Source organism: Nipponia nippon, unplaced genomic scaffold (genome assembly GCF_047370975.1).
Source record: "Nipponia nippon isolate SJK-2023a ecotype South Korea unplaced genomic scaffold, ASM4737097v1 scaffold_7, whole genome shotgun sequence".
NCBI classification, from domain to species: domain Eukaryota; kingdom Metazoa; phylum Chordata; class Aves; order Pelecaniformes; family Threskiornithidae; genus Nipponia; species Nipponia nippon.
In genome coordinates, this window is record NW_028262391.1 from 32,324,221 (window position 1) to 32,346,316 (window position 22,096).

Here is a 22,096-nt window from a genome sequence, read left to right on the forward strand (position 1 = left end):
ATAACAGGATATTTACACTGGGAATCAGAGGTTAATTGGTGCCTAAATTCATATTTGTGTCATTTTCCTAGGCTTTCCTCGCACCTTGTCGTGTCGCCTCACTAACACCTCCTTGGTGCCCATGACTTTCAACCTTCGCATTCCTGGGGACGGCTCAGGAGAGCCCAGTGTTACCAGTTTTGTTCAGATGTCAGACATCACTCGCCCATCCTGGAGAAAGGGAGCTCAAGGTCGTGTCAAGCCAACTGAATTTACCGTAATGCCCTGCAGAGGAACCATCCGCTCCCAGGGACTCCTGGATATCCAGGTGTGGGAAGAGTCTGGTCATACGTGCTTCAGCTGGTGGAGCTGAAGCTTCACTGATGCATGAGAGGGCTTTAGTGCTGCTAGCATAAGGCGAGTAGGATATATGCATTAGTGTTAGGCTTTTGTTGGCTGGGTTACTCTGGGAGGAGCACCATTTTGTTTCTAAAATCATAAGCTGAAGGTCTTGTACCATATAGTCAAGTACAGAAGCTATTCATGTGTTTTTGAGAGCTGCTTGGAGTGATTTCTTTGATTGAAAGTGGGCAGAGGAAGGATGAGGATAGAAGGTGACCGTTAAAAAGAGATGTCATTGTATAAAGCAGTTTGTTTTTCTTCCTGGTCTTATTTCTCCTCTCCTGTTGAGCAGAAGGAGCTGTATTCACTGCAGCAATCTCCAGTAAAATCACTGTAAAGCTGAACTCATTCTGTTCAACAGATTTCCTCTGGATTTATGCAATAGTAGTCAAGATTAAAAATTGGTCCCTTAATTTTAATACAGTGGTGAGTAGACCATTAGTCTAATTGTGCTTTAATTTGGTTTACATATGCCCTGATAACTGCATGGTGTATTTAACAAAGCAGATAATGTCAGAACAGTTTTATTACTCCCAGAGACTGCTCTACATATGGACCAGCAGACGAATTAAGGCAAAATCCTCCTTCTCCTTACTGTGGAACAAGAACTGGAGGACACCACACATGGATGATGGCTTTTGGGAGTGATGAAGTATTTGATGCTCTTCTCTTCCACCAGGTCACCCTGTGTTCCAACACTGTGAAGAGATACGAGCTGGCGCTGGTGGTGGACGTGGATGGTGTTGGCAAGGAGGTGTTGGCATTGCCTCTTACAGCCAGGTATTAGCGCTTTCCTTGCAGCTCATCATCTCTCTTCATGCATCCACCACCAGCACGCTGCCTTGCATGCAGTTTGCTGGCTCCAGCTCCAAACGAGAATCTTTGCTTAATGAGCTAGTTCTGCCCAGCTAGATATGAGAACAGCAGTGCTTTGAAAGCAGCCCATGTTGAGAAGCACCTGTGCTCAACGGACAGGCACAGCCCTGAGCCTTTTGGTAAAGGGAACAGTAATTATATTCATTATTGGCCTTTTTTTTGGTGCTTGAAGTGTAACAAATTTCCAAAGGGACGCCTCTCCTTCCTGCAAATGGTGGACTTGTGCTGGGTTGTGACCAAAATGCAACATTCGTTTGGGACGCAGCAAGCAGCCTGCTGAAAGCTGGTGTCTGGTTCAGCTAACGAAAGCACGTGCAAATGGGGATGGGGCTTATGGCAGGACTGGTGAGGGAAAAATGAAGGCAAGATCTTACGAAGGGAAAAATAGTCCTTGATGTGGAAGGTGAGCTCAGGTTTCTCTGCTTTCCTCTGGTTCTTTTGAGGGTTAATGTTCTCAGACTTAAGCCAAAAGTTGTTCTCGCTGGAGCCAGATGCAATCCTGTTGTGCTGTGGTGGGTGTCAGTTTAATTACAAGAGAGATGCTGTTTCCTTCTCCCAGGCAGAGTTGTCCAGTCAGTGCCTGGGCTGCAATTTTGTAAAATAAGTGCAAATGGGAACAGACAGTGTATGGACCCATGGGGGTGAAGGACCAAGGTAGCTACAGAAATGGGGAAGGGGTGATCACCCACTGCGTAAGGCAGGTGGTGGCTTGTGCCCTCCACTGCTGGGACAAGTGGCTGAGTTTATAGGCAGGGCAAGAGTGTTATGGGAGAGGAGGGAGCCCTTTTTACTGAGACACTGAAGTCTTGTGTTCCCTGAGCCTTGGTGAGCACTGATCCTCGGTGGGAAGGCTCCCCCAGAGCTCACGTCTTGCTGGGGCTATTGGGAGGGTCCTTGCAAGCCTCCTGGGGCAAAGGTGCCCATCAGACAGCTGTGGGACAGGGCACCGTGTTCTGCCTGGGCACTTGGCAGCCTCTGTGACGCTGAGACTCAGGGTTTGCCCTCCTTTACACAAGGCTGTTGAATAAAAGTGAATAAAAAGAAGTTAAAGGCGATTTATCGCTGTAGGGGCATTAAATGTCTACTTGACAGTGACAAATGTGTTATGCTCCATTTCACGCTATTCGAGGAGTAAACAAATTCTACATTCTCTTAGTATCTCTAATTCCCTTTTGCTCATCTTTTTGCCTAGATGCATAGTTCCTCCACTGCGAGTGCTCAACCCCATCATGACATTTGGACGGTGCTTTCTGAAATTCCCCTATCAGCAGATGCTGACCCTTGTGAACGACAGCGATCTTCCAGGCTGCTACGGGGTTCTTCCTCAGGTTTGGCATTGCATCTGCCTCCTGCCCTCAAATGTTATCAAGGGGTTTATTAGGAAAAAAAAAAAAGGGGTTTGGATAAGACCTTGCTGGTTAATATTCAGGTAGGTTCCTATTCTCACCTGAAGGTTTGCTGAGAATAAGAACTTACCTGAATATAAACTTTAGGAAGCAGTTTATATTCTAGTTTTTGGGATGCTTTCATGCAGGAGAACATAGAGGGTCACACAAACTGCTGCGAGGAGGCTGCTAGCACAGGAGTGGGTGTTTGTGGATGCAGCAGCTTTTGGACCCTCTGAGGTTGCTAAGCCCATGTAAGTCTTGCATCTGGTTTTGTGCCTTTCTGCTTTATCCTAGGGATTTTTAAAAATGTGTGTGAATTGTTGTTGTGGTAGATGTCAAGGAGTTTAAAGTTTCCTCAAAGGTCACTCTGAAGTTGGGTTTGATTCTGTCCCTTACAGGAACACAAGGAGAATGCTGCTGTGTGGTACTCCAGCCCCATGCCATGTGGGATCATCCAGCCACGCAGCTCGGTGGAGGTCCTGTTTACACTGGAAGTCCAGGTGATGGGAGAGCAGGACACTGTTGCTCATGTTGTGGTGTTTGGGAGCGAAGGATCCTCACTGGTGAGTGCTAGAGCATGTGTGTCCTTGTGTGACTGATCTTGGTGGGGCATAACGTGTACAGGGATTCTTCCTTGGAAAACAAGAACTTGTAATATATAGCTGATGTGGACAAGGAAAGAAGAGATTCATGGCATGAGCAACAGCGAATGCCTAGAGAAGAAGGATGGTATCCTCTTAGGTGAAATGTCTCACACAGCGCTTAATTACAGATATGTGAGACGGGATAACAAGCCCAGTCTGAAACCCAGCACAATCCCTGGTTCTCATCCTCTGCTGGGTTATTAGATGAACAGCAACTGCTGCTTTGTTAGGACTCTTGTTCAGGAGCGCACAGGGACATCCTCGAATCCTGCTCAAGCAAGCGCTATGTAAGAAACCACACTGAAAGTCAGGCCCATCATGTCTGAGAAACATCCATCGCGTCTCTTTGCGGAAAGCTCCAACCAAAGACACCCCAGTCTCCACACCACTTGCATCTGGAGCACAGAGACTTTTTTTTCTACCAAGCTTGGAAATAGAAGAGGCAAAGCATTCCTGGACTAGAGCCTCCTAAAATGTTTGCATTTGGGCATACGAAACAGCAGCAAAGACAACAAAATGCAGGCAAGAGAACATTGTATGTAGTGTCCTGGCTTCATCTAGCTGAAATCTAGAACAAATTTAGTTAATTAAACTTTAATATAAAATGATATTAACTTTTGAAGCAGCTGTTTTAAAATGTCTTGTCATCTCCCTGAGCATGAAAGAAGATGTCAGAGGATTGCTGGGAACCTTAAGCTTTCTGTAACAGAAAGGAAGGCTGACATTTTGAAAGCAGTCTAAGGGATTTAAACTTTCATTAAAACGAATGGAAGCGATGCTGCCAAATCCCCTAGATGCCACTGAACATCTCAACCCAGGCCTTTGTGGATGTGCGTGTAAACCAGTCAACAGGAAGGCCAGGCAGTGCAGGCTTTGCAGGGAAGTCTGAGGTTTGACAAAACAGTTGCTCATAAATATAAGGCACACTTCCCTTATTCTAGAGGGGAGAAAATGTCCTTTTAAACCTAGCTGTTTAACTGTTAGCTTGTTTAACTACAGTGATCTTACAAAGCTTTAACCCTTGGGCTAACAATTTATAGTTTCAAACTTAATCTTTTTTATTTGGAGATGAATATGTCAATTTTTCGCCCAAAGGGGTGAGCATTTCAGCTGGAGAATCCTAGCTGTCCCTAAAGAAATGACTAGCATGAGATTGAGCGAGTGTGTACACCCATTAAGTTGATCTTTAACATGTAGTGTTTACGCTCGGTTGCTGCTAGCACCCAGCAAGTGCTGTTAGAAACCTCACTGGGTATATTGACAGCACAGATGAGAGTTTCTGGCTGTCAGGCGAGATTCTTTGCATTTTCTATAGGACCACCCTATAGTTTAGGGGGTGTTTCAGTTGTTCCCTGGTCCAGAGCTTTCTGGGCTAGCAGAACAGCTAACAATCTTGTTACACATCCTGCACTGGTGGCAGATCCTACCCAGATGGATCATATGATGCAAATCTGACCTTGCTGCAATGTATTCCAATAAAGCAAAATATAAGCTTGCTCTTGTTGCGTTAGGTTATGCTGTCTGGTATTGATACCAAGTCTTTACAGAGTTAGGTGAAATATCATACAGATCTTTCATCCAGGTTGCGTAGGGTCCCTCCATGGGTCTGTTGCCTGGTATTTTGTTTGCCGATGACTGCATGCCAGCTTCAATTTAGTTCATGTAATCTCCTGCATTAAGGAGCTGGTAAAACCCAACCCTGGGGTTACCGGTGGCAAGACAGCCTCATGTGCCATGGGCAGGGGATTTGGCAGCTGGCTGCTATCAGAATAAGCCGTCACTTAAACCACAGCTGTCTGCCAGGGCCAGATGCTGTTCTTTCCTAAATGATCAAATGTGACATTCCATACCCATCAACAAAGCCAGCAGTGCTGCTGGGGGTGTGTGTATGCATGGCAATATTACTGATGGCAAAGTTGCCATCTCCTTTTACTGCCTTTCCCCATGTGTCACATTGCCTGTAATGCTGTTGAACGGGGTTTTTCTTGTCCCTTTTAAGAAGACTGTAGATGAAGGATGTTTTGTTAGGGTTTTTTTGTTTGTTAGTTTGTTTGTTTGTTTTTTTAATAAACCCTTTCCTTGGTGAGGATATATTGTGTTAGTACACACTCTAATTGAAGCCAGCTAGCCTGGGCATCCTCCAGATGTTATTCTGCCCATCTCCAAAGGGTTCTGCCCTGCCTTTGCTGCTTCCACACCGCTGTCACCTGGAGGCAAAGCCAGCTGGTGAGGCACAGCTCTTCCCTCCAGCCCCTTCTTCCCAGGACCTTTGAGCAGCATCACCCAGACTGCAGCTCTCCATGCCTGCCTTCTCCCAGAGGGATAAAAGATCCATCATCATGTATGGCTTCAGTTCCTTATTTTTGAGGTAGCAGCCTTGGTACATGATTTTTGGCTCTTACTTGCACGCAGTAGTGTCCTGTCAAGGGATGAGCGTTTCTGGACGTTGCTCCTTCTGGCTGAGTTGGACTAGTGATTCTGACAGCTGTCAATGCCATTTCCTTGAGTCAGACATCATTAAAGGTTTTACATCATGGAGGCTGGTTTCTTTTGTGGTTAAATCATACTCCGTGCCCTCCAGTGAATCATACAGCAGCTTGTCAGTGTTGGGAGTTTTATGCATTCAGATCCTGTTTAAGAGTTGGGGTGTTTAGAACTAGTGAAATCCAGCCAGACTGGATAAATTCTCATTGTTTTTAATGATGTGAGAAGGTGGTTTAGCAAAGGGATCCACATTCCTCCTCCAATAGTCTGTGCCAGTTCTGCAAGAACAAAACTTTTGGGTCTCAGGCTGTCAAAAGAACAAAATACTGCTTGAATGATGTAATTAATAATTAATGTCTGTTATTCATATAATACCAAGAATACACATAAGCACAAATCAGAGGCAACTCTGATCAACCATGATCTCTACTCTGAAGAAGCTGCTTTGCTGACTTGTGCTGGTTTTCACAGGTGTAGTTTTGGGAATGTTAAAGAAGTTACTGTCCAAGTGTGGCTGTGCAGCAGCAGAAGTCAGGGAGGGTGGTTTGGGGCAAAATTGAGCAGTAAAAGGAGTGGGAGCAGGCACAGGGTAGAGGAAGGAGAGTTAACGGTGTGGAGGAGGTGTGAAAAAGCAAGCATGGGAAACTGGCTTTCTTTATCCCTGGATAATGGGACCTGGTGGCTTTGAGACGGGATCACTCTAGGTCCCACACTTGCTCCAGGCCTTCTGCATCAGTGTTACAGCACTGAAAACTTCAAACAGCCATAATTATCCCCCAGTCTAGAAGTCCCCTTAGAGCTGTCCAATCTTTTTAAACTTTCTCTGGCTTTGGGTTTTTTTGGTCTTTTTTTTTGATCTTTCCTACTTGCTTCCTGGAGCAGAAAATCCATTTAGTGAGCATTGGAGAAGGACCAGTTGTCTACGTGCATCCGAGTAAGATAAATTTTGGCAGTATCCAAGTTCTACAGGATGCTTCCCGAACTCTCCACCTCTCCAATCAGGCTGTCATCCCTGCATCCTTCCGGGCAGAGATGGTAAGTATCTGTGGGGCTATTTTCCAAGAAAAATGACTGGTCCATAGCACCCTGTGATTTGATTTTTATATGCAATATTTCCACATTGCTATCTGAGAGAGAAAGTAAGATATTCCATCACAATGCAGCAAGAGGAGCCTGGGTCTGGGGGCAGTTTTTAGCTGGGGGACCCCTCAGTAAAATAGAGAATTTGCATGGAAGTTTGAGCAGAAATGAGTCTGGATCATTTTTACAAGTTCTCCCTTTATTTTGTGGAAGGTATTTAGCTCTGAGTCATGTTTTTGGAGCTCTGAGATCAAGAGAACCTTGTGGCCCTTTGCTCCTGAAAAAGCATGGGTTTCCCTGTGGTTTTCCTGTTACATCTGCATCTGCTTTGCCTCAAACTCCTGTTGACACTAGAGACTAGGGTGTGAGGTCTGTCCTCAAACTGCTCGTGGTGAGGTGAGTTTCACATCTGCTGGGGGTCAAACCAGCTGGGTTGTTGCACAAAAATATACTTGTAAGGGTCGTGTACCTACAGAGTCTGTGGACTCCGCAGCATTGCAGAGCCTCTCTGGAGACTAGCTGCAGAAAAAAGCTATTTGATTCCTGGAGGCTGCATAGTGCGACAAGCTGCATAGCAGAAGGAGAGCTTGGCTGCTTCCCTGGCAGGGGGAGCAGGGATGGTGCAGCTGGGAAGGGCTTGCATGCTAGGCTGGGTGGGATGTGCTCCCCACTGCGGGGGAGATCGGGGCAGGAAAACAGGGTTTTGGAGGAGGTTTGTGCTTCCCCGTGCTGGGTGGGTTGGTTAGCCCAGGCTGAATTTCTCTCTTGCTACTTTTCCAGCTGTTTCACTCCAGTTTCTGTGCCCAGGAGGATAAATGTAACCTTGAAGTGGGGGATTCCCAGGGCAGCTTGCTTTGACTCCACAATGAAAATCTACTTTCCATCTCTGCAGAGAGCAAGCCACCTCAAATGGGTGGTACTGTCATATAAATGATGGGTTTTGCATGCTTGTACCCTGCATGACTGACCTGCAGGGCTGTATTTAGGTACTGTTGTCCCAGTGTAATGCCTTCCCTCCCTCCCCTGGGCAGCTTGCAGTGTAGCCAAGGGGCTTGCAGGGGTAGATCTGCCTCTCCTTTTCCTCAGTGCCCTAATTTATGGGATTGTGCAATAAATCCTATCCTGCTTCACTGCAATCTCTGCAAATATTGTGGCTAATCAATAAACAGAAGAATAATATGAGGTGGTTCAGGGATGGTTTCTTTTCCGGCAGTAAAGATGGACTCTGCTGCTCTGTAGTCCCCCCTGCTGACTTCACAGCGTTGAGTTACCCCACCGTGAGCATCTCAGCTTCTCAGGATAGCTGCTGGTATCATGGAGATGTTCAAGGAGGCAGGTCCTGGGAACCTGCTTGAGCAGCCGTTTCAACAAGGGCTCTTCAGACTCTTCAACACTGTGATGCTGAGCCTGTCTGATGGGAGCAGCACTGTGGCGGGCGAGATGTGCTCAACCTACTCCCTTGCCCTCAGCAGCTGCCTACTTTGGCGCTGTTTTGCTGCCTCAGTTGAAGTTTTGCCCTTCGCTGCTGCCTTAGGCTGCCCGGCAGTTTATTGACAGGAAGAAGAGAGGACTGAATCATTTTGGAGATAAAATTTGAGATGCGTTCGGGTGTCAGGGTGAACTGCACATGTACATCTGAGAGCAGAACTAGCTCCGGCTGTCCCTTAGCCTAGCTGGTGGGCAACTTGGGCATCCTTCATTCACTTGTGCCCCTCCAACCAAGTCTTGTGTTCTCTAAGATGTCAAAGCTGCTGCTTTGATATCCTGCTTGGAGATTGCTGCAGGATGGTGAGCTGTGATCTCCCTGTCTCCCATTTGATGGCTAATCTTGAAACCGTGTCTGTTTGCAGTTAGGCTTATGGATCACGGTCCCCACTTGAAAGAAAGAGCTATTGATTGAAATTTTCACAGCGGCGTTGGATCAGCAATGTTACAGCATGCTGACTGGCAGCTCAACAAACTGAATGAGATTAAATTAAGGGGCAGCAACAGGGCAAGTAAAAGGCTGGTGTCTTGTTCAAAACAGAAAAGGAAAATACCGTAATACAGATGGCCATGCTGCCACCTTGGTGGTGTTCTTAACCATCACATGCAAATGGCTGTTCCTGTCTAGTCAAGCTTTTCTTCTAGCTTTGTGGGAGAAAAGAGCATTATCTGAGCAAGCCGAGATGCTTTTTTGTGGATAACTTCACTTTGGGATAGTGACTTAAGGAATTACCTGGAGTAGCCCTTGTGCACAGGCTTCCCTGTACCCCTCTTCTCTTCTCTCTGTTGGATAAGTTGCGGGGAGCAACACTGAGCATCTCTGCCACCAGAAGGAGATAAATAAAAAACCTCCAAAGTTTTGCATTGAGATGGGGCTTTTTGGGTTTGAAGAAGAGTGTAGGGACTTCATACCCTAGTCCTCTGTTGGCTTATCCCTACTTGCTGGGGTATCTGCAGGTCTGTGACCCTTGGGACCACTGTGTCACACCATGCTCATCCACTGAATCCTGCCTGTCTGATGTACTTTTCCTTGTCAGATTGTTTTCCCAGCTGCCAGGCAGCCCTGTTAGAGCATCCTCTGGATCCAGCAGGGGGGGAGGGTTTGCCTTTTTCGTGGTAGAAAAGACTGGAGGAATAGGTCAACATGAAGGAGCTGCTGCAGCTTAGCTGGGGGCTGATGCGACCTGCTGAAAAAGGTGGCTGTTTCTCCTCCTTGCTGCTGCTCTCGTCTTCTTTTCTTGTTTTCCTAGGTGTCTGACTTTTGCCATATTGACAAGTGCAAAGGAGTTGTGTTGATTAATGGAAGTGTTTTCTCTCCCTGTAGAAAAGCAGAGAGGAAAAAGCATTTTTCTTTGATCATTTCCTACTTGTTCTTTGTCACTCTGTCTTCTCAGGGATCTTTTAGTTGGCTACTAAGAATGACATCTCTCAGCATCATGGAAGGCAGCAGCACCTCATGCTTGTGTGATCAGGAAAGAAAAGACAGGCCTCGGGTATAATTTTTCTTAATCAGTGGCAGCTTTCTTCTGCCCGCATAACCACCATGCTGGGTCTGTTATGTGCTACTGCTGGGAGGCAAACAGTGGTTTCCTGGTGCCTTGTAATGAGGGAGGAGAAAGAAAACCTTTCTTGGGCCTTCCTCTTCTAGTGATGGTGCTCTGTTTCCTAATTGGGGGTCCTGTCTCCTTTGACCTGATGCTTGACCTCCCTACTCCAGAGCCCTGTGTTCCCGATGGAGCTCGCTGCCGCCTGGTTTCCAGCAGCGGTTGTACAGCCAGATGTGTTGTCATCTTCAGGAGAATGCCTGGCGAGCAGATCCCCTCCCATGTTCCCAGGGATAAGCTGTCGTCAGATTCAACTGGAGCTGACATTGCAGAAGAGACAAGTTTTGTTTATTTAAAAAAAAAAAAAAAAGCTGTAACTTTATCTTCTCACTGGGATTCACTGGAGAAAAATTACCTGATTTTCAGGCAGCATATAAAGGCTCTTGGTCAAACTTGGTGTAAGCAGGGAAAGAACACGCAGTTCCCATTCCCATACTTACTTCTCTCCTCATTAGTGTGGGATTTGTTTCATTTACTAATTTCATTGCTTATTATCTCAAGCTTTTGACGACATTCCCTTTCTTAAAGAAATGGCCATATGGAGAGACAGCAAAACATGGAGATAAACTTAAAAACAGTGCCGATAAAGGGATGGTGCTTTAGTGATTCTTTCTTGTTCTGTCTGATGGGCGATTTTGTTGCTATCTGAGCGAATTGTGCAGGCTGCGGGGAGGGAAGGCTTTGAAGAGCGTGTTGGCATTGTTCATAGCTCTCTCCAACTGCTCTCACTGAAGTCGGCGCAGACTTGAATTGGCAAGAGGGTGGTTTTTAAATCTACTGTAAATTACATTTTTTTTTCCTAAGCATCTGAATAATTAGCCAGCCCATCAGTGTTTGCTCATAGCAAGACATGGGCAGACAGTGCCATGCCCTTCAAATATCTGCAATGCTATTTAGAAATGAATGTTAAATTAACTTTCCAGGGTATGGGCAGCATTGGCCCTGAATATGTGGTCTCTTCCAAGGTGAGCAGAGCTTTTGAAGATGCATAGGCTTAACTCTTTCCAGAGCTGTCCCACCAGAGCCTCATGGTGCCCTGAAAGCTCACCTTTTGACTTAAACCATTGGTTTTTTGTTTTTACACTGCAGTACCAATTTGCTGATTTCCACACAGTTTGGTCTTGCCAGAGCTGGACCATGCCTGGAAACTCATGGCATCAGTCATGAACAGGGGTCAGGGCCAGGAGCACCCAGTCTTGTGCTGGCGACCAGCTGTATGAAAACCAGAGGAAGGTGGAAGGCTGTGTCCCTCCCAGTGTTGCACAGACTTAGGTCCAGGGCATCTGGCTCTTAAAAAGGGGAGCAGAGGTTTGGAGGAGACCTTGGAAAAGGTACCTGAAACCTGGCCACAGAGAAGACTTCTGGTTTTTTTATCATGTCAGGTATCTTATATGAGGTCATGCCCTTTCAAAATTGCTGTATTTCAGTAATCGAAGAAATTGTTATTCTGCTTGTCTAGGGAAACTAAGCTCATCGTATTGTGCTGCACCCATTGGCCAACTGTTTTAAAGAAGGGTAGAAGTCTTCAAGGCAATTATGTTCCTACAAGCAAGAGTGACTCAGTGGAGTGCTTTTTCCAAAGGAAAAGCAGGAGGAATTTGGTTATTAAATGTTGTGCTTGGAAGCAACCAGCCAAGCCGTCCCCGTGCCCTGGCTGGCGAAACCCGATGCGTGGAACGGTGGCACTGGTCTCCCCAGCCCAGCGAGGAGGGTAGATGGGATCTGGAGGGGTGAGCTGTAGACAGGGGACACAGATGGAGACAAGCTTCATTAGCTCGCTCAGCAGTCTGATACTCGCTGAACCAAGCGTGACAAATTAGGCTCCATTGTCAGTTGCAGTGAGTGCCATACTTTAATTTTTATTTTCTTCACTGGCTTTAGTGGCTCTGCCTCTTGATTTCATAAAACATCCCCTTGATGGTGCTCTGGAGCAGAGGCTAACTGATTAACTTGGGGGGTCCCCATGCTTTTGCTGAGCAGTCGCTGATGCTGAGGTGCCAGGAGGAGGCTGGTGGGTGGTGGGAGCATCTAGCCGGCCCCATGCTCTGATCTCCACCTCCTGCTGTGGCTCAGGGTGCTTTTGGGCTGTTTTCTGCCACTGGCAGTTTGCGCAGATAAAGAGTAGCTTTGAAAGAAGAATGCAGGGTCCCCGACCTCGAGACTGCTAAAACACCTGGGACAAGGCTCTGTGCGCAACTGATGTAGGACGGGGTTTTATTTCCCCTTCATGTGCAACCTCCACGAGGAGCACTGGGTCAGCCTGACGAGGTGTGAATGCTCTCTCACTAGAGCTATGGCTTGGTAAAGTACAGCTGCATTTTTAATATGGAGTTCTGCTTCCTCTTCTGCACGTGCGAAGCCAGAATGACCAGATCACTTTAACTAGCTTTAAGCAGCTTCAAGAGAACTAAGTGTCGTGGCTCCTCAGTTGTCCCTGAGGGCATCCATCCATCCATCTCTCAGTTGCATGCTGATGTCCATTATAACCAAATTTTGGCAGCTGTTATTCACAATGGACATCTGTCCTGGGAGAAGCTAATGATCTCAGCATTGAACTTCTTGATTAAGTGATTGATCCCTACCCTTGCCTAGTACGCGGGGACTCTGATGTCCAATAGCGCAAGCTCCTACAGGGCCAAAAATAGCCACCATATTTGTCTATCCAGTGCATACAGCTATTGCATTGTTTTTCAGAGCATTCAGGGATAAGCAAGTAGCAGGGATGTTATCAGAAGTTAGATCTTGGTCTCTAAAGTGATGGAGTTTTTTAGCAGGGCTCCAAGAGATTTCTTGTCTCTGGGACACAGCCTGGATGGGTGTAGGCAGAAGCTGACCTAGAAACCTGAGTGAATCTGGCCCGGTAGAGCCTTTTGGTCCTGGCAGGTCTCCTGTTCAGTGATGCACTGTGCTGCCCCTTGGACCCACACCAAATGCTAACTGAAGGAATGGGGACACGATGCAAATCATGCTCCTCTGGAGTGGGCTGTTGGCCTGGCAGGGCACAGTGGGTCTGCGTTGGGTCACCCTGGGAAATTCAAAGTCTGGCTCCATCGAGACAACCTATCATTATTCCTCAGTAATAGTTTCTTGGTACAATTTACTGCCCGGCTTGTTGCCAAGCTTTGATAAATGAGCTTTGTCAGATAGCAGACTTGCAGATTCACCTCTGGAGCAGAGCTATCAGGTCTCCTTTTCAAGTGAGCTACCCTGTGTCAGCATGAATCAGAGGAAAAGTTGTACATTAACGTCAATGAAAACCTAACACCCACTGGCTCGGTATGAACGTGTTGGCTGGGTAGCCCTTGGCTGATGGCAGCTCAGTGGATGCCTCTGAGGCTAGTGATCAGCTATGCATGGGATGCAGGGACAACAGAATAGGGTTGGTGGGATCCTATATGGTCAGTGAGGTCAGTCTTCTCTTGTTTACCTGCCTGGGGTTGTGTGCATCACTGGCCTTTGAGATGAAAATGAGTTTGGTGCTGACTTTTTTGATGGTTTTAGGAGGCTCAATGACTGTAGTATCTCTGGGTAAGCAGGTAGAGCTCTGCTGACAGGTTTTGCTTTGTTTGCCATCTTCCAGTCTAGCTAGATGCCCCGAGTTCAGCCTGGTTTTCGAGTACTGCTCCTCAGTACTGCAACCAAGGAGTGTCAGGGGCGCAGAAAACAAAATGATAATTAGCCACACCTCAAAGGGAATATAAGACTATTCCCTAACAGAGTATGAAGTCCCAAACCAGAAGAATGGAGAGTAGGTTTCAGGTAATAACGAATGTGGAAGATGTAGGAGTGAAAAAAGCCTAGCTGGGTCCTCATGGAGAAGCAGAGCCCCAGTGTTTAGCCTGTGCTGACTACCTTCCATCCTGTTCTCACCTTGCTTTTTTTAAGACTTTCTCTTGCAGCTGTAGAGGACAAATTAAATGGAGCTGATTTTATTAATTTTGCCAGTGCCTGGAATAATTTTGATGCCTTTGGCATGCTCCATCCTGGGACGCAGGCGTGCAGACCTCTCCTGCTCTCCATGCAGGGCGCAGTCAGCCTAAGGAGTTATCATAGCTGGGGCACCTACACATGCTGCTGGGACCCGAATGCTCAGCAAGTTATTGCTTCCCTGGCCTCCAGCTAGTCTCACCCTCATTAGCAGAGGTCGTTTTGGGGGGTTATTTAAAATGCTTTCCATGACTTTGAAGTGCTGCTTGGTTTTCTGATGTTCTCCCTTGGGCTGGCTGGTGTCCTGTTACTGCTCAGTGCCGCCAGCCTGACGGATGGAAACACAAGCTAACTTCACCTTAATCAGGCACTTGCTTGGATCCTGTCAGGCCTCCAAGCACATCGTTGCTTTCTATTAAAAAAGGAAAAAACCTCTCCTCTTACAATATTGTGGTGTTTTGGGTGAGTAGTGCCTGTCGTCCCAAACACAGCACTGAACTGTGATGCATATACCACTAACCCTGTGATGGACGCTTTGAAGCCGTACATCTACATCCCAGAGCATTTTGTGCTTGCTGTGGAGCATTGCGTGCATTTCTCTCTCTGCTGCAAGCCTGCTCCCTGTGAATATGGTTTTAGATGGACCGAGAGTCCAGCACCCTTATTGCCCCATCCGTAGAGGGAGGTCCATGAGAAACCAGAGGAAGAGAGTGCTTGGGAAGCCTGGGCAATGTTCACAGGGCAAGTCTTGCAGTTTTCTTTCTGCTTATTTTCTTACTGCCCTATTCTAAACATTTATAGCTGAATTTCCCAGAGTTGAGGACAGTGGGGCACCTCGCTGCAGCTGATGATCAGTGGGAACTGAGTGCTTCAGTCCTTCAGGGGCTGTTGAGAAGCACTGCCTAACTCTTGGGAAAGAAGACTTTGGTGTTGGGGTTTTGATAAGCCGGTTTTGCAGAGTTATTCTTCAGGCTCTCAGCAGTACCCCCAAGCTGTGTGGCTGCTGCAGTGGGATTTGAGCAGTCCTGGCTTCATCTGGCCTTGAGCCTTTATGCAAACCTGGCCACTGTTGTCGGGAAGCCAGGAGAGATAAAGTAGCTTCCCTTGGTGTGCACTCCAGAAGAGAGACGCGAGGGGGAATAGTCTTCTCCTGAGGATGAGCATCCCTTGGGTTGGGCAGAACTGGGTTAATGAAGTGAGTCTGTGAAAGGAGGGTAAAATACAGGTTGTGTAAGCTCCTGCATAGTTGTTCTTTCCAGACACTGTAGCTTAGATTTAGGGAAATTAAGCCTTTGTGTTTTTTACCCTCATGTCTTTAGTCCTTCCTTTTCCTGCACCCCACAAGAGACCAGAGTCCATGGTTTCCATCCTAAGTTAGTGTTTGGCTTGTCTTGCAGGCTGGCAAATGCTCACGCTGGAGGATTGAACCCAGTAAAGGAGTGATCCCCTCAGAGACCGAGGTGACTGTGACTGTCATAGCAAACTTGGATGACACTGAGAAATTCAAGGATGAGGTGAACCTATTCATAGAGAACAGCCATACCTGTGTCATCCCTGTCCAGGCTGTTGGCATCGGCACTACAATTGTCACTGACAAACCCTTTGCTCCGGAGCTCAACTTGGGACCCCACTTCAGGTAGGGTATCTCTCAGCTCCCACTTCTGCCGTGGGCTCGGCAAGGAGGACTTTTGCTGTAGTCCTTCAGGCTAGTTCTCCTACGGTGCTCAAGGTCCTGGTTCTGTTGCACTGAAGACACAGGAATTCCTTTGGAAACATTTTGAGGCCATTTTAAAGTTGTTAAATACCCTCAAAAGCCACCAAAATGGAAACCAGTTGCTAAATTGTCACTGAGTTGCCCTTAGTTATAATACATTTATTTCCTCACTTTATCAAATAAAGATTTGGAGAAAAACAGCAGGTCCCGGAAGCCTACAGCTGAAAAATGCTACATTACAAGTATAAACATATTTCCCTCTGCAATAATGTTGCTTGCTTTTCCATTCACTACAGAGTATCATCTCACAACAGTGGAAAACCTTGGAAGCAGCTTGTTAGCAAGCTCTCGACTAAATTAATGGTGCTGTTTTATTTCCTATCTGCCCAGGAGTCCTGGAGGAGCAGCAGAATTTGTCTTTCATAGAATCATAGAATGGTTTGGGTTGGAAGGGACTTTAAAGATCATCTGGTTCCAACCCCCCTGCCATGGGCAGGGACACCTTCCACTGGACCAGGTTGCTCAAAGCCCCATCCAACCTGGCCTTGAACACTTCCAGGGATGGGGCATCCACAACTCCTCTGGGCCACCTGTTCCAGTGCCTCACCATCCTCACAGTGAAGTATTTATTCCTTATATCTAATCTAAATCTACCCTTTTTCAGTTTAAAGCCATTACCCCTTGTCCTATCACTACCTGCCCTTGTAAAAAGTTCCTCTCCAGCTTTCTTGTAGGCCCCCTTCAGGTTCTGGAAGGCTGCTATAAGGTCTCCCCAGAGCATTCTCTTCTCCAGGCTGAACAACCCCAACTCTCCAGCCTGCCTTCATAGGAGAGGTGCTCCAGCCTTCTGATCATTTTCATGGCCCTCCTCTGGACTTGCTCCAACAGGTCCGTGTCCTTCTTATGTTGGGGGCCCCAGAGCTGGATGCAGTACTCTAGGTGGGGTCTCACGAGAGTGGAGTAGAGGGGCAGAATCGCCTCCCTCGACCTGCTGCTTATGCTTCTTTTGATGCAGCCCAGGATATGGTTGGCCTTCTGGGCTGCAAGCGAACATTGCCGGGTCATGTTGAGTTTCTCATCAACCAACACCCCCAACACCTCCTTCTCCTCAGGGCTGCTCTCAATCCATTCTCTGCCCAGCCTGTATTTGTGCTTAGGATTGCCCTGACCCATGTGCAGGACCTTTCACCTGGCCTTGTTGAACTTCCTGAGGTTCACACGGGACCACCTTTCAAGCCTGTCCAGGTCCCTTGGGATGGCATCCCTTCCCTCCAGCATGTTGACCGCACCACACAGCTTGGTGTTGTTGGCAAACTTGCTGAGGGTGCACTTGATTCCACTGTCCATGTCGCCAACAAAGATGTTACACAGTGCTGGTCCCACTACTGACCCCTGAGGAATGCCACTCATCACTGGTCTCCACTTGGACATCGAGCCATTGACCGCAACTCTTTGACTGTGACCATCCAGCCAATTGCTTACCCACCGAGTGCTCCATCTGTCAAATCCATGTCTCTCCAATTTAGAGACAAGGATGTCGTGCATGTATCGTCCCTCAGTTCACTTGTCTTCCCTGGCTCCCCTGCCAGGCTGCTTTTTATTAGATGTACTTACTCTTTCCTTGTTTCTCCTGCCTGTTTCCTTGCTGTCTCCTCTGTCAACACCGCAGAGGCAGCCCAAGGCACGGGCAAGTGAGGGTGGCTGCAGGATGAGCTCTGAAAGGCAGAGGAGCAGAAGTCCACTGAGGTTGGGTGGGATAAGTTGAGAGTGTTAATTGAAAGAGCTTAGCTCGGAGGAGTGGATTTGTTGATCCTAATGTGTGTGTCTGAAATCAGGCATGTCCTTGTAAATAGGGCAGGAAAACAGCCTTTTCCTTTTCAAAGTGCTGCTCGCCTTGTGTTGGAGACCTCTTGGGGCAAGAGGAATCATCTTCTCGAGGTGCCTGTTCCTTTCCCTGGCTACAAAGAGGGTCCACAGTGTTCTGATTCATAAACTTTTTGTTAAAAAGATCAGGTTAATCCTACCTTAAGCATTTAGGATAGATCTTAGCAGTTTAAATATGCACCCACAAGCCATCCACATCAGCAGGGATGTTGCAGGGAGGTTGGTGCTTGTCCAGCATGTCCTATGATCTGTGCAGCCACAAATTGGCAATACAACGCAGGGGACAACATTAGCGTGATTCATGTCATCGTCCTCTGCCCCCCCTTCACATCTTCATCTGCAGGCTCTGTTTGGACTTGTTGCCATTGCTGTCGGCTGCAGAGCTGCCACCAGGTGAGCTGAGGTGGGACCCAGGTACCATCGTGGATGAGTTGGGCTTTCCCGGAGCTACAAATTCTGCATCTACCCAGAGCTCCAAGCTTTGATCTGTTGCTGTCCGCAACATAAACCATTTCATACTAAGCTTGTACACAGCATTTTTAACAGTCTGTTTCAAAGTTTGTTCTATACTGTCACTTTTGTGTTTGTATTTAGCTGCGTGCAGCAGACATGCGTTTTGTAAGCACATATTCTGTACCTCTCAAAAAGGCAGTAACTGTTCCAGGAACAATTCATTTCCTGGTCATGCTCAGATTTATAGAGGGTAAAATAATTACTCCAGACTAGCTTGCAGTTGTTTCTTTACATGAAGGAATCAATTTCCATTGAATATTCATTTGCCTTTATATCTAGCTCTAGTTATTCATCTCTTGTTGTCGCTCCATTCCCTCAGCAGCTAGACCTGGTCTTGCTGCTGTGTTCGTATCGGGGAAACTTCTGTTGATCCTGTGTTCTCACAGTGCATCGGTCTTCCTAAAACACAAAACCAGCTGCACTCTTCAGGCAAAGGCTGGGGGGCGATGAGAGCTGGATGCTCCCTAAGGGATGGGGGGCTGAGGGGGATAACATGGGTGCCAGGGCAGGGTCCCCACCAATGAGGCAAGCGGTGCCCAGATCACCACATGAGTCTATATGCCCTGCAGTTCCCCAATAGCATCTTCAGAGGAAGCCATCTGAGGCAGCAGCTCCCAAGGGGAAGGTGAAATGGCAGTGGACCTGTTTTTCCATCCGCTTGCAGCAAGGATAGGCCAGCTTAGCATCTGATGCAGCAAGACCTGCAGGAAGCATCTCGGAAAAACACTGAGTATTAAGCACCAAAGGCTGGTGACGCTCTGTCCGTAGCAACTGAGATGAAGTTCTTCATGAAGCTTTTCCTTGCTGCATGCAAACAGACTAGCTGCTGGATGGTGATAAACTTAGGGACAACCAGCTCTTGCTGTAGCTTTGAGCTAGGTCAGCCTTTTCAGAGGTGGCTTTATTGCTGAGTGTGCAGTCAGATAAGGCCATCGGAGCACTGAAGCTGGGTGACTGCTTCATGGAGCTGCCATTTCCCATCTCTACTTCTCTTCTAGCCTGGATCCCTGCTGTTACCGGTTCAAGATAACAAACAAAGGACGACGCACCCATCAGCTCTATTGGACAACGGAAGGTTTCTCCCCGTTTCACCAGCGTGATCGTCTCCCTGCCATCAGTAACACCAAGGGCAAAGATTCCTCCCAGAGCCACAAACCTGCCTGTCCTGTGTTTAAGCTTCGACCGTTGAGGATGGAGCTGATGCCGGGCAAGACTATGGAGATGATGCTGGAAGGCTCCTCCAGCACTCCCCAGGTGAGGTCCCCCATGAGTGCTGAGCCTTCCCCATCAGATCATCTCCACTGGGATTTCTTCTGCAGCCCCTTGACATTTGCCTGAGAAGATGAGCAAGTGCTTTCAAGAAACTGTTTTTAACGCCACAAGTTACCATGGCAGCACTAGTTGCTTTCCTTGCTGGCCACCATCAGTTGCTAAGGCTTTTTTGTGTTTCCATAGCTACCATAAACCCAACTTGCTGATACCAAAATACAGGCTGAAGGAAGTGTTGCTACTTCAGGGGCAAACGGCAGGTTACAAGGTGTTCTGTGCTGAGGCAGAAAGGAGGGGCAGAGAAAATAAGTTACACTTAGACTAGGAGCACAGGCGGAAAGTAAATTAAAAAAATGCAAAGTAATATATCTTGGGGAAGCAGGGAGTAAAACAAAACACCTGTGAAGGGAGGGAGTGTCTGGGAGCAGCATCATTTTTCCTCTGTAGACAAACATGGGCAGAGGGCTTGTCTAGCACTGAGTCCTGGAGGAGCAAAAATGAACACAGTGTGTCAGATCTAATGATTGGAGTGACGTTCTCCATGTGAGAAACTGTTCCCAGGGATCATTATAATTGACAGCTTGACGTTTGTCAGTATTTCCATAACAGCTCGCCCCAGGCTGTCAGCCAGCCCCGGTGTCCCAAGGGCAGCCAGGTCTTGCAGCACCCTTGGATGGCAGCTCAGAGGGGCAGACTTCAGCAGGGTCACTGCCTGTTCTCCTCCCTGGAGAGACCTCCTCTCTTCTTCCCAGGGGAAATCCAACTGCCAGCTAACCCTGATGTGCATTCCCTGTCTCCAGGACCACTGGGCACAGATGTTTAAGCGAACGTGGAATAAATCTGCATTAAGCTCCTGATGATACTAGTGTTTTGAAAGGTGTTTTAAAGAGTTTTCTTAGTGGTAGCTTGAGGAAGACCTGATTACTCACCTAGCTGACTGCAATGGGACTGTCCCTGTGCAGTTCTGAGCCCAAAGGTTTTGCTGAAGAGGGAAAAAGTTACCAGAAAGGAAATAAACTGATCAGGGCACTGGTGAGGGTGTCTTGCCTGGAGAGCCGAAAGGGGATCTGTGAGCTCAGCTATGGCTACCTGGCTCCTGCAGTCAAAGCCAAGACCCTGCTAGTGGGCTTTCCACCTTCCTTGGGTCTTGAGAACTTGATACGCTTCAGGTTGGCCAGAAGCCCAGCTCCCTGCGTTGCACGTGCAACACATGATTTTGAAGTCTGTAGGCTCTGAGGAGGAGTTGGGTTGTGGTGTTTTATCAGAAAGAGGAGTGAGAAATGAAGGGGGGGATTTGGGGAAGTGAAACCATGAGAAATCAGGAAAAAGTCTTGAGTATCAGAGAGTCCAGCTTAAGCAGAGGGTTTTCGTGTGAAGTGTAAGGCATCTCTTTCCTGGGGAGGTTTCTTTTAAAACCAGCTCTAGGAGGGCACAGTACATCCTAGGAATGAATGATCCCTTCTTTACCTGAAGGCAGGCTGGCTATTTGGGTTTTTCCTATGGATCTTTTTCACCAAGCTTCCAAGGGAGGTTTTGCTGGCATTGGCCCTTCTATCACCTGTTTCCCTTAATATAGGTATATATATATATTTTTTTTTTTATCAGTTCTTACAGCTTTCTGTAAGTGTTATGCTTGGCAATGGGACAAATCAAAACAATAATCATTTGGGGCGGGGATTATTACAGTTATAGGCAGCACATGATTCACGAGTGCCTTTTGTGGATATCAGGGTGTAGCATGACGGACATTTCAGTGCAGAATAAATAGGAGGCAGCATAAAAAGAAAAGGGGGCTATTAAGGAGACCAATGACTGTAACTTTATGGCAGTAATACAGTCCACGGTTGGGTGGCTAGCAAACGCAGTGTGTTTTCTGGATGTCCTGCTCGCACCCGCTGGGTGACGTGTGACTCTTGCATGCAGGTGGTGAAGGAGCGGCTGCTGTGTCACGCCATCGTGGGGAGCAAGGCAGGGAAGGCACAGATAATGCAAGTGGATGTCACGTGCGAGTTCGTTGCTCCCGTTCTGCAAATGTCCTCCAGAGAAATCACTTTCCGGGTGGAGAAGGTAAGTCTCTGGATTGCATCCTGGCATTTAATAGCATGGCTGATGACTGAAAGCCTGTGGGGTGTGTGTGCTTGTGTTCAAAGGAGGAAATTAAACAGCTTCTCCAAGTCCATGGGGCTTTGGCTATTGATTAGAGCAGGACCAAGCTTTTGCCATTAACACAGAGATCATTATTTTGCTCCTCTGAGGTTGGGGATGGTCTCACCAGCTCTATTCTGCCCTTCTTGATGTGGAGACAGAATTGAGCTGCTGAGCCAAGGGCACAGGGTGGGATGCGTGGGACCCACAAGAACAGCGTGGGCTTTGCGCAGCCACCGTGTGTGCTGGGGCTGCAGGTGGGAGAGTAGATCGCTGCAGCTGAGCGATGCTAAACCCCCTGCTTACCCTTCCTGAGGCGCGTTGTAAAGTAAGAGAGGATGTTTTTAGAGATGGGACTGTTTTTTTAACTTCACCGAAGTAAAATTGAGATTACAGCTGCTCCGCCGAGGGGAATCACAGCCACTTCTAGAGAGACACCAGTTTCTGTACTCAGTATAAAGGGAGGTTTTTGAGGATCCTCCAAGGCATGGTGAAGTCTGAACACTGATCCTGTAGGGAAGCTGAGAAAAACTGAGATTGCTCAGTTGATGAAGAAAAACCATCATCTCTTGTCTCTCTTTGCCTTCTCTGCTGTTGGTATGGATGCTAGCTCTTTGCATTTCCCCAAGCCTCACCTCCTTCAAAGGACCTGCAGACGTCCTTCAGCTGCAGTGATGATAACACCAATGCAAAGCAGGTGCC

The 22,096-nt window shown here is 47.5% G+C and overlaps 1 protein-coding gene across 1 annotated transcript in view; it reads left to right on the forward strand.

Annotated features, from left to right (window-relative positions):
• The window catches only part of HYDIN (HYDIN axonemal central pair apparatus protein), a 158,461-nt gene that overhangs the window by 69,231 nt on the left and 67,134 nt on the right, over nt 1-22,096 (forward strand). Inside the window, exons 14-21 of the mRNA XM_087740958.1 lie at nt 72-307; nt 1,061-1,161; nt 2,450-2,585; nt 3,044-3,208; nt 6,656-6,808; nt 15,267-15,505; nt 18,979-19,234; nt 21,173-21,316. Coding sequence (XP_087597084.1) covers nt 72-307; nt 1,061-1,161; nt 2,450-2,585; nt 3,044-3,208; nt 6,656-6,808; nt 15,267-15,505; nt 18,979-19,234; nt 21,173-21,316 — 1,430 coding nt within the window. The remainder of the gene's footprint in view (nt 1-71; nt 308-1,060; nt 1,162-2,449; nt 2,586-3,043; nt 3,209-6,655; nt 6,809-15,266; nt 15,506-18,978; nt 19,235-21,172; nt 21,317-22,096) is intronic.